At 42.9% G+C, this 12,632-nt stretch overlaps 1 protein-coding gene across 1 annotated transcript in view; it reads left to right on the forward strand.

Annotated features, from left to right (window-relative positions):
- The first annotated feature begins 4,016 nt into the window (after positions 1–4,016).
- The window catches only part of GALNT16 (polypeptide N-acetylgalactosaminyltransferase 16), a 118,319-nt gene continuing 109,703 nt past the window's right edge, over positions 4,017–12,632 (forward strand). The window contains exon 1 of the mRNA XM_036736982.1: positions 4,017–4,489. Coding sequence (XP_036592877.1) covers positions 4,289–4,489 — 201 coding nt within the window. The 5' untranslated portion in view covers positions 4,017–4,288. The remainder of the gene's footprint in view (positions 4,490–12,632) is intronic.

A 12,632-nucleotide genomic window follows, 5' to 3' on the forward strand; every position in this document is an offset into this window, starting at 1 on the left:
AGTGGCAAGAAAAAGCAGTTCTTTTGGGAGGGAAGAGGGGGCAGGTAAGGGGGAATGAGTGATCATTCTTTTGTTGTATTTGACCTGAGGAGGGAATAATATACACACTCAAATGGGTATCTTACCCCACAGGAAAGAAGGAGGAAAGAGATAAAAAGGGGGGACGATAGAAGGGAGGGCAGATAGTGGGAGGAGGTAATCAAAATCAAACACTTTTGAAAAGGGACAGGGTCAAGGGAGAAAATTGGATAAAGAGGATAGGATAGGAAGGAGCAAAATATAGTTAGTCTTTTACAACATGAGTATTGTGGAAGAGTTTTGCATAATGATGCACATGTGGCCTATGTTGAATTGCTTGCCTTCTTAGGGAGGGTGGGTGGGGAGGGAAGAGGGGAGAGAATTTAGAGCTCAAAGTTTTAAAAGCAGATGTTCAAAAAAAAGTTTTTGCATGCAACTAGGAAGTAAGATATACAGGCAATGGGGCATCAAAATCTATCTTGCCCTACAAGAAAGTAAGGGAAAAGGGGATGGGGTGAGTGGGGTGACAGAAGGGAGGGCTGATTGGGGAATGGGGCAATCAGAATATATGCCATCTTGGAGTGGGGGGGAGGGTAGAAATGGGGAGAAAATTTGTAGTTCAAACTCTCATGAAAATTAATGCTGAAAACTAAAAATTTTAAATAAATAAATAATGATTTAAAAAATATCTAAGCCCTCAGGACAGTTACTGAGTTTGAAGAAGTGCAGGTTTTCCTGAGTGCTAGACCCCTGGGTGGGGCAGGGATGTGGATTTCTCCCCCCACCAGCCCCAACTGACCATGGTGTTAAGTAACTAGTTGTCTAGAGGGAGACATCTCACCTAGCAATTGGAGAGTTCATCAATTTGAGAGTTCAACATGGAGGGAGGGAGTACAAGTAGAAGCTAACACTTAGACTTCATTCTCACCTGAACTTGTCAAAGGATGGAAGAATATACCTATACATTTAGGCACCAAAATATATTTTACTCAACAGGTGGGAAAGGGGAGAAGGGCAAAATGACAATAAAAGGGAGGATATATTAAGGATGGGAATAGTCCTATGCAAAGCAAATTCTAAGGATGTGCAAAAAAATTTATAGTTCTTTTTGTGGTGGCAAAGACCTGGAAACCGAGGAGGTGCTCATCAATTGGAGAATGGTTAAACAAATTATAGTATATAATAGTGATGGAGTACTGTTGTATTGTAAGAAATTATGAAGGAATAGTTTCATAGAAACCTGGGAAGATTTGTATGAGTCGATGCAGAGTGAGGTGAGCAGAAGTAAGAGAACAATTTATACAATGACAACAGTGTTATAAGAACAAATAACTTATTGTTGACGGAGCATGCTACTTACCTTCTGGGTGGTGAAGAGAGGTGAAGGACTAAGAATGCAGAATGAGATATACTGGACATTGACAATGTGGAAATTTGTTTCGCTTGACTATATATTTGTAATGGGGTTTGTTTTTATTTCTCATTTAGAGGTGGTGGAGGTGTGGGATGGAGAGAAAATGGATTTTTGCTGATTGAAAAATAAATAACATTAAAAAAAAACTCAGTTGAAGGAACAGAGACATACACTTCAGACAGACATGGTTGCAAAAATTCAATCTTTCAAGGGAAGAAACTGCTTCAATGAATAGGATCCTTGGTAGCATAGTAAAAAGCTGGCTATAGACTCAAGATAGAGACAGTTCTGGCAAGGGAGACCTGAGCTGTGGAGAGGAGCAGACTCCGGGAGCCCATCCGAGCAAACCATCCAGCAGAGATGCAGCATTCAACTGGAAATTTTGTGAAGATACAGAAAGGGAAAGAACTTTTAGGTCCTTCAGTACCAATAGTTGCGAGTGCCCCACTAACATTATACTTTAACTTTGTACCAATTTGAATGTGGTTTGCATGTATTTATGAGAAAGTGAGCCTCAGGTGGGGTAATGTTTGGCAGCTACTGTTCTTACTATGATATTTCACAAATGCCTTTGCTAAGAGTCAAACGATTTTTTTCTGTCACCTGATTATTAAGGGGAAGGACACCAGCAGGGATTTGAGAGTTACATCTCCCTAGAACCTAAGAATGGGGAGGGGTGCTTCAGAGGCTAAAGTTTGTTGAAGGGAGGAAAAGTAGAGAGGGGCAGATACGGGGAAGGTTTTGAAAAGGGAAGGAGTAGGAGCTTGGAGATTGCAGAAGTAAAGTAGAGAAATGATAAAAGGGAGACAGTTTTTAAGGATTATACTAAAAGGAGGAGAGGGAGAAAAGAGAAGGGGAAGTTATTGGTGGTATGGTTCAGGGACAGATCTAAAAGCCAAGTTTGGATTCTGAGATAATGAGCCATATTAACAATTTCTCACCTCAAATCAAAAGGGACTCAAGTAATCCCAGGAGTTTCAGCAAAAGTTTTCCAGGCATAGGACTATATCCTCCCCTGGAACAAGAAAGGTGATGAGAAGGGATTTTTATAAGAGTATGGGTGGGAGAGACTCATGTTTGGAGGAGGTAGCAGAGAGATGGGTCTAGAAATGCTGGGGCTCTGATTTTAGCTCAGATTCTGACATTTTCATGTCCTGCAAAGCATGCACATTTTTTAAACCATGGGTGAAAAGTGGGGGGGGAGTTTTTCAAGGAAATTTAAAGGTAAGATTAACAGGAAGGGTGAAGTTAAGAGAATGGGAAATTAGAATCTAGATGTGTGAAAAAGAGCAGTTGCTGAAAGGTGAATTGGAGTTTTTGATCTATCCTTGGTTTGGGAGCCTATGATGCTTTTAGGCATACCAGTTATACCCAAATTCAGTCTGGCTTTCTAATCCCCTCCCATAGTTTTTTAAGAGTAAATAACAGGACTGATAGGCCATGCTGTTTCAGTATAAAATTCCAGAGGGGGAGGGGAAGGAACCAGAGCCAAGCCGGACTGAAATAACACCATATCTGAGCTGAGATTCAAGAGTCTTGCTTAACTCTGAAATCTTCCTGGTATTCTTCAACCTCATCGCCCTTGTCATCCTTCAGGGATGCATAGTATGAAAGAGACTGCTTTGCCTACTACAGAACCAAAAGCTCCTGATCCCAACCAGAAATCCCTCTGGCAAAGTCGGCCACCTTCCCCAATGCAGTCCTGCTGAATTGGAGCTCTTTCGCCCTGGTCCCTCCCAAAGCTCTAATAGAAATCCTAATCTCAGTCACTTTTGGACCTCAGGTTTTTTTTCCGTCTGTAAAATTAAATTCAGACACATTTATCCGCCATTTAGTTTGGGCTAGAGCCTGGCTATTCAAAGATGAAAACCATCACAGTGCCTGACCTCCAGGGTTCCAGTCTTACTGGTATGTATGTGACTCCTACACCAATTAGAGTGCAGTAGATAAAACACTGGACCTGAAATTAGTAACAGCTGAGTTCAAATTCAGCCTCAGAACTTACTAACCGTATGACCATGGGTGACAGTTGCCTCAGTTTACCCAACTATAAAATGGGGATAATAACAGCACCTACCTGGTAGGGTGGTTATGAGAATCAAATGAAATATGCTTAATACAGTGCCTGGCACATAGTAAATTCTGTGTAAAATACTTATTCTTTCCTTCCCCAATAAAAAGTATAATCAAGGTAGAGCAGAGGCAAAGAACTCCCGAAAAATATAGGAAAATGAGGGAGTTGGAAGAATTAAAAGCTCTGAGGTACATTCCGGCTCTAACATTCTATGGTTCTGTGGACATTAACTCAGTGCCCCAAAAGCAGCCTCTCCAGCACCCCACGAAAACTTGGCTCTTTGTAAGGAACCACTCCTTGCCACCTGTCTTGCCCCTCTGAGGGACCATGGGAAACTAAAGGAGTTCCCCCTTCGCCAGACTATAAGGTCTTGGGGAGAGGATTTGGAGATGGTGTACTCCTTTGTAAGGGCCAGACTCGTGGTCTGAAGGGCATTAGGACCGTGAGGATCTCTTCCACTCTCCTTCTATCTCTTTCCCCCACCCCCTCCACCTCTCTCCTTTTTCTGCTCTGCAGGACTGAGCAGTGAGACAAGAGCTAAAACAAACAGCTGTGACTGAGAGAGGCAGCCAAAGCTCGAAGGAACAGAAAACCCTCTCCATACTGCGCCGCTTCCCCCCCCCCCGCCCCCGTTACACCATTCACCCTCTCCTCTCCTTCCCTCCCTCCCCAGCTCCCTCTACCCCCACCCCACCCCCACCCCACCGCTACTCACCCAAACCTACCAAGCCACCTCTTCTCTAGTTTACTCTCGGCTCCCAGACAGCACTGGGGTTGTCAACATGAGAAGGATCCGCGCTAATGCCATCGCAATCCTGACAGTCGCCTGGATCTTAGGCACTTTCTATTACTTATGGCAGGACAACAGATCCCATTCAGCATCCTCCAGCCGATCTCCTAGCAGCAGCGGGGGTGGCAGGAACGGACAGAGACAAGCTGGTAGGCTGGAACTCCACAGAGAAGACCGGACTATACCCCTCATTGTGAGTAAGACCCGGCTGGCAAGAGGGAGCGAGACAGAGCCCGGTCTCTCTCCTCTCTCCCCCTCCAGGTTCATTCCACTTCCAGCTCCTCCCACCACCGCCCCCCCCCCCCCACCGCCCCTACCCCGGCAATCGCTGAGAAATTGCATGGAGTGGCGCGGCCCCAGTGCGAGGTGCTATCCCGAGGGACTACCGGGCCCCGTTTGACAAGAGAGCTAGTGTGGGCGGGGGCAGCTGCGAGCTTTGCCTGGACATCTTTGTATATATTGGAGAATTCCTTTCCGTTGTTATGGCAACATTTACAATGATGGAAAGGGGCTGGGCCTGGGGACGGGGAAGAAGAGAAGAAGTCTCTGTGTGTGTGTGTGTGTGTGTGTGTGTGTGTGTGTGTGTGTGTGCGCTGGAGGGCAGGGGGTGAGGGTGGCTCAAAGGAGGGACAGAGGGCCACCGGTTTTGAAGGGAAAAGTGATAAGAGAATGGGGATGGGGATGGAGGGGAGGAGAATTGAAGGGCTGGAGAGAAAAGTGTCTTGTGAGTTTGGCGGGCCAGGCTTGCGCGGGTTGCTGCTGCTCGGGCGAGGGATGTGGCAGCTCTCCCAGGCGCAGAGACTAGGTGGGTGGGGGTGGGGAGAGACAGGGGGACGGACAGCGCGCCTCCTTGGCCGCCGGCTGGATTTTGGCTGGGCCCGCTCTCCAGGCGCTGGCTGCAATGGGGCGAAATCCGCTGGAGACCGCGGCAGACCGGGCCCTAGTCCGTGGGAAGAGACGGATGTTCTATGCGCGGAGTTGCCTCCGGGCTACAGCACCCGGGTTAGGAGGCCCTGCCGGGCTGAGCGGTTAGATCGCAGCTAGGATGGCATCTTACTCGCCAGCCTGGTTTGGGTCCTAGGACGTTTGGAGCCCGCAGTTAGCTTGTTTGCAGGACAGAGCCCTGCAAACTCGGGCATCCTTTTCTGGGTCCTTGTCCTCCCATCCATTCCCAACTTTTCCTGTTTCTGCAAAGAGACCTGATCCTCAACGTTCCTTCCCCACCCAGCTGCCGTGTGAATGTATGTGTTTGCGCGCGCGTGTGTGTATATGTGTTTAATGAGGAGGGTAGGAGACTGAGGGTCTCTTCGTGCTTATTCCCCTTCTCTCCAGTCTCCCAGTTATATGGAGCTGCATGGGCAAGAATTTCTGGCTTAGGGGACTTTGCATCCTCGACTCTCCCTGCTCTCTCCCTTCCTCCCCTGCGAAGCCTCAGGGGGCGCCCACGGGTTGCAGCAGTGTGTGTGTGTGTGTGTGTGTGTGTGTGGCCACTCCACGTGATTCACTCCACTGGAGGTCAGACCTGAAACGTCAAAGGAAACTTAGAAACAAAGGCAGCGTGGTCTAGGCTAGAGGGACGAAGCTGCGAGGGTGAGTCAGGACTTCGAGAGGATGCTAACCTAGCTTCATCTCCTCCGCCTGACTTAGCTCGAGGCCCTTTGTTAGTGGAAAGCCCTCAGCTGACCTACGGGGGGAGTCCATTGATGCCCTCGATCCCTTGGACTCCGTAGTTGGTGTGGCGTGCTAGAAGGCCAAGCACACTCGTGGAAAAAGCAGGCTTTGGCCCTCCCCGCCACCTCCCCCCCCCCCCCCCGCCACCTCCCCTCCTCTTCCCCCCAGCCCTCCGTCCCGGTCCCCCCCCCCCCGGCCATTCTGAAGTTGTGGGCACCTTTTAAGGCGCTTCCAGTTCCTGAGGGAGCTTTCAGACTCGAAAAGTAGAAGAAATGGGTGACCGGCTGGGGTGGGGGTGGGGGTGGGGTTGGAGCAAAAAGTAGAACCAGAGAGATGTGAAGGGAAGGTAGCAGGAGGAGGTGGGGAAAGGAAGAACTAGAAACATGGAGAATCTGAGAAGAGCATTTGCTATGAAAAGAAGGGAAGAAAACTGGAAGGGAGATTCAAGAAATTTACCCGAAACCCGAAGTTTAGGTGCCTAAACTAGGAAACAGGAGGGACAATTGAAAAGTGCTCTGAGAGCCTTTGACTTTCCACAACTGCTGTAGGTGTTTTTCCATTTAAATAAATAATAGCAATCTAGATTTTGACTCGGGGAGGTATGGTGGACAAGTCCTCTGAACGTGATTCTCCCTTCATAGCTTAGTTCATCTGCTGTCTCTTCTATGGGTGACTTGTTACTTCTCGTGTCCCAGTTTTCATACCTGTAAGGTGAAATGATCTTAATGATGATAAGCCTATTGATGTTAGTCCTTAGAAAAAAAGTTGTTAAAGGAAAAATGCTTCAGTGTTTGGGATCAAGGATAAACCCCAACTGAATGAACCAAAATAGCCCCCCTAAAATCCACTAAAATCATCTACTTTAACTTTCTTGAACAACATTTGGGTTTGCTCCTAAACTCTGTGGAGAGGGAGAGGGGACATGATTCGTGATCTCTAGTTCTCTCAGCATACAGTTTCCATCGGGTGCGATAAATAGTACTAGTGAGATGCTGTATCCCTCTCCAAGATGATGTGATAGCCCTTGGAGAAAGCTAAAAGAGGAAAGAGGAAAAGAAATGTTTCAGCCTTGCTGCTTGGGGTCCTGGGTCTGGTCTTGATAAAATTCTCATGTTCCAGATTTCTTGCATCTTGAAAGGATTGGCCTCAAATTCTTCTCTTTGTCCTCACTGATACCCCTACGCACTGCTTCTTTGGGTTTCCTCTGTCAGGGCAGCCTGACATCTTGCCCAAGTCCTGCTGAGAGTCCCTAGAGATGCTGTGTTGGATTTTTGATTGGCCAGATTCCTTTTTAGGGATGAATTTTCTCTAGTTCCTATAAGTTAGGGCCAGATTGGAGGTTTGAAATCACTAACTGCATGTTTGATGGCTACATGAGAGCCAAAGGGAGATACAGGCATTGTTTCTTCGGGGGCAGTTATGATATTTGGAACTCTGATGTAACATAATTTGCAAATTAATTAGGAGGCTAAGTGGTTTAGTAGACAGATTTAGAGGGATGTTCTGGAAAGTTTTTAAAATCAGGTCATTGGAAAGATGATTGGGATAAAGAGAATATGAGAGTCCAGAGGAGAGGGAGGAAATTGGAGAGCCTTCTCCAAGCAGTGATCTCTAATGTCCTCTGAATTCAGTCATTCAGTCAACAAATATTTATAGCATTGTCTGTACCACTGCTTTGACACAGGTTATCTTACTGCCTCATCACATCTTTTGTATTATTTTGTCTCACTGTTCGATTTCCACGGACAGGGACTATTTGTTCTATTTATTTATTTCACCAACTCCATGTTGGGATAATAAAGTCCCAAGAGACTTCACTTTCTTTGTGAAAGTGTGAAGTAGAGAATGAAAATTGAAGTTAGAAATGGGGGAAAATAACAGGCAAATGTAAGGTGTCCACAGTTGGAGGGGAGGCTTTGGGTAAGTTAAATGAGATAACAAGCACCCCTAGGTGTGCCTCTTTGATGCCTCACTCCCCTGGGTGAGTGCCCTCAAATCCATGGGCCATGTTACCCTGCTTTCCATTTTGTGCCACTCTGGCCTGAACTGATTTTATGAAGGTCTTTTCTACGCTTCTCCTAGAGCTGAGATCTTTGGAGTCAATCAGAAAAACAATGCTAGCACTCTCTCTGGGTATTAACAAGTTCTCTTACAGGTTGCAGATGCAGCAGAGATTTTCCTTCCTCTCTGAAGTCTGGAAACCACTTGATTTCATTCTCTCTGTTTCCAAGTTATTTCCCTGGCTAGTTAAGCTGAAATACTTCATGAGGATGTTTTAGACCTATTTACTGCCAGCTAATGATGAGAGGCAGAGAAAATGTAGCAGAATCATCATTGCCTTCCAGGAAGAAGTACAAAAATGTGCCAAATATCTAGGAAGAGAGAGAGTTTATTCTTGTATCTCTTCTAGCTTCTAGCAAGGTGCATCAGACAAAGTAGGTACTTAATAAAAGTTAAATAATGAATGAATGAATGAATGAATGAGTAAGTAATCTGGATGTGCAGCCTATTCTTTTTAACCTAATAGCATGTTCCAGGAGTCTGGGTTCCCATTTTCTCAGTATAGTTCTTTTATATTAACTGGGCTATATGAACCTCTGTTTCTGCCTCTGTTTCCTCATTTGTAAAATGAGGATAATAATAGCACCTACCTCACAGGGTTGTTGTGAGGATTAAATGAGAGAATATTTGTAAAGTGCATAGCAAAGTACATTGCACTTAGTAAGTGCTTAATAAATGTTTGTTTTCCTCCCTCTGATCCCCACCCCCACCCCATATGAAATCACTAACTGAATGTTTGGTGTCTATATGAGAGCCAAAGGGAGATGCAGACATTGTTTCTTTGGAGGCATTTTTGGTATTTGGGACTTTGATGTAACATAATTTGCAAATTAATTAGGTAGCTAGATGGTCTAGTAGAAAAAACAAAGGACTCTTAGAGTCAGGAAGACCGGAATCTTGCCTCAGACACTTATTAATTGTGTACCTCTCAGCAAGTTATATAAACTCTCTATGACTCAGTTTCTTTATTTGTAAAATGGGTATGATAATAATAGTACCTACTCCACAGTGCTGCTGTTAAGGAGAAAATGATTTAACATGTGTATAGTGCTTTGCAAACCTTGAAATGCTATCTAAATGCTAGTTATAAATTATGGCATCTCTATGTTGGAAGGGACTCAAATGCCATCTAGTCCCATCCATATTTGAACAGGAACCATTTTTACACCCCTGATAAGGAATCATCTAGCCTCTACTTGAAAAACCTCTGGTGATGATGGGAAACTTGCTACCAATTGAAGTCATTCCACTTTTGTAGGGTTATAATTGTTTTTTCCAGATGAAATCTTAACCTTTGCAGCTTCTATCCATGATTCTGTTGTATTTGTGGGGTCAGATAAAATACTTTCCCACATGACAGCCCTTGAAGAAAGCTATCACATTGCCCCTAAGTCTTCTCTTCTCTGGGCTAAATGTCTCTATTCCTTCAACCAATTCTCAAATGTGGCATGATTTATAGCCCCTTCCCCATTCTGACTTAACTCTTATCAGGAATGGCACCTATCCTCAGGATAGGCCTGAATGTAGTAACTATCATGGTCTGACCAGGGAAGAGTGCCCATGAGCACTTCTCTTGTTCTGAAACCTATACTTCTATTAATGCAGCTTAACCTTATGTTAGCTTCATTAATTATCAAGTCATTCTATTGATATATACTAGGCTATAGTGGACTATAGTCCACTAAATCCTTGGGACTTTATTTTAGATGTGGAATTTATAGATCAGAACTGAAGTTCTGGCTTTTTATGGACTGTATTCAGTCTTAGGGGTACCCTCTGAATGTCTTTTTTATTTGTGATCCTTACTATGATTTGAATTGTTTCATTCCCATCCATCATCTTCCATAGGAATATCAGAATATATCTCATATTTAGTTCTGTATAAAAATTGTAAAAGGGCTTTCAGTTCCCATGCAAGCACTCAGGCTAATAATACATTAAATACAGGACAGGCCCAGGTCTAGTACTTTGTTAATATCAAGGGTTGTGTAGAAATAAAGCTGGGAAGATTGGTTGGAGTTGGATTGTGTAGGCAATAGGAAGACACTGAGCAGAGAAAGGACATGACCAGTTCTATACAATAGAAATATAATTTCTGGCAGCCCTGCCTTTTGAGGCAAACTCACTTATTCATTCATTCCAAAAGAAATATCTGCATTTTGGGAGCCAGACAATAATAACAAAAGTTTCCTGTGCTCTTGTTTGTAAAATGCATTATCTTATCTGACCCTTGCAGCAACTCTGTAAGGTACAAGAGTGCAAGTATTTGTATCCCCATTTTATAAGGCAGAGGCTGCCTTATTAAGAAGTAGAGCCAGGATTTGAACTTAGCTTCTGATTCCAAGTTCAGTGATCTTTCACCATACCACAAAGACATTCAGGAAAAAAATAAGTTGTAGGCTTGAGTTAAGGAAGGAAAACAGAGGTCTTCTTTGGGAAACAGTAACTTTTAAAAGTAATACGTTATTAATTTTTTAAGAGCTGTGTTGATTCCCTTCTTATTAAATGAAACAAAAATTTCAGCAATCCTTCCCACCCATTTCCCTGCCTTCCACAAGCTTTGTTGTGGAACCTAGTGAGTTCTGGAAGACCCAGAAATGTACCTTTAGAGTCTCAGTCTTGTAAGTTTTTAAGCTTTCAAACTAGGAATGCTTTAGGCATATAGAATTGAACCTCTACAGAATGTGAGGCATTTTGGAGGACTGTATACTCTGGAATTTACCTCAATTTGTGAAGACTCAGTGTTTTATAGAATACTGTTTCTTAGACTATCATTTTTAATAGTATTTTATTTTTTCCAATTACATGTAAAGATAGTTTTCAACATTCATTTTTGTAAGATTTTGAGTTCCAAGTTTTCTCCCTCTCTCCCTTCCCTCTCCCCTCCCCAAGACAGCAACCAATCCGATAGAGATTATACATATACAATCATGTTAAACACATTTCCTTCCACATTAGTCATGTTGTGAAAGGAGAATCAGAACAAAAGAGAAAGACCAAAAAAAGTGAAAACAGTGTGCTTCAGTTTGCATTCAGACTCCATAGTTGTTTCTCTAGATGCAGATAGTATATTCCATCTTGAATCTTTTGGAATTGTCTTAAATCCTTGCATTGCTGAGAAAAGCTCAACCTATCAAAGTCAGTCATTGCACAATGTTGCTCTTACTGTGTACAGTTCTCCTGGTTCTCCTCATTTCATTCAGCATCAGTTCATGTAAGTCTCTCCAGGTTTTTCTGAAATCCACCTGCTCATCATTTTTTATAGCACAATAGTATTCCACTACATTCATATACCACAAGTTATCCAGCCATTCCCCAATTTGTGGGCATCCCCTCAATTTCCAATTCTTTGTCATCACAAAAAGAGCTGCTGTAAATATTTTCCCTTTTTTGTGATCTCTTTGGGATATAGACCTAGTAGTGGTATGCTAGATCAAAGGCTATGCACAGTTTTTTTGGGCATAGCTCCAAATCATTCTCCAGAATGGTTGGATCAGTTCACAAGTCTATCAGCAATGCATTAGTGTTCCAATTTTCCTGTATCTTCTCCAATATCTATCATTTTCTTTTTCTGTCATATTAACAACAACCCATGAGTTATTTTAATTTGCATTTCTCTAATCAATAGTGATTTAGAGCATTTTTCATATGACATAAACAGCTTTAATTTCTTCATCTGAAAACTGCTTGTTCATATCTGTTGACCATTTATCAATTGGGGATAGATTATCATTTCTTCAAAATACATTCTGCTTCTTTGGAGTTTATGTTGTAGATTTCATAGCATGCTATCCTGGGGAAAAATAAAGCTCTGTTTAATAAGCTGGATTTTTAAAGATTAAAAATCACTATGGCTCAAAAGCAAAACTGTTATGATTGCCCTCCCACACCCCTACTCCCAAAATCATAAGTCAAATAAAATCCCATTAGAAATAGAAGGTCTTAGAGAACATAATATTATTTTCTTGATGGACTTGAATTCTCCCCATCCTTTAGAAATTCTGAAGTTATGTACTCAACAGTGATTTTGGAGATATTAGATGTTTGTTAGCTATATATAAATGAATATCTACCATTTATGATGGTCCTTTGCCTAACCCTGTGATTGAGTTTTTCTGTGAATATGTATAATACTTGTCATCTTTATCATACAATTATTAGACACTTGTTTATACACTATCTTTATTTGCTGTCATTTTAAGTATGTAAGTCTTGCATCCTTCGTTAGATTATAAGTTCTTTAAAAGGCAAGGACCACATCTTACAATCTTTCGTATCTTTAACAGTGTCTAGCATCTTTCCAGGCACATAGTACATTCTCACCAGTATTAATAACAATGAAAGCAAAGATTCAGAAGAGGCGGTAAAGGAAGGGATCAAGGACACAAGTGAAACAGTAATCATCATCATTATAGTGGTATCAAGGTTTCAGAGAAAGCAAAAGGGGATATGATCAAGGGCACATGTGGAAAGGTTAACCTTAAGAAAAAGGTTCTTGCCATCACTTTTGAGGAAGGTGGGGAAGAGGGGAAGATGGGTTAAGACAGAGAAGTTTTGTTTAGAAAGAAGAGGAAATAAAAGACCTTATGTTCAATGGCCTTGAT

This window comes from Trichosurus vulpecula, chromosome 8 (assembly GCF_011100635.1).
Source record: "Trichosurus vulpecula isolate mTriVul1 chromosome 8, mTriVul1.pri, whole genome shotgun sequence".
In the NCBI taxonomy this organism is placed as follows: Eukaryota; Metazoa; Chordata; class Mammalia; order Diprotodontia; family Phalangeridae; genus Trichosurus; species Trichosurus vulpecula.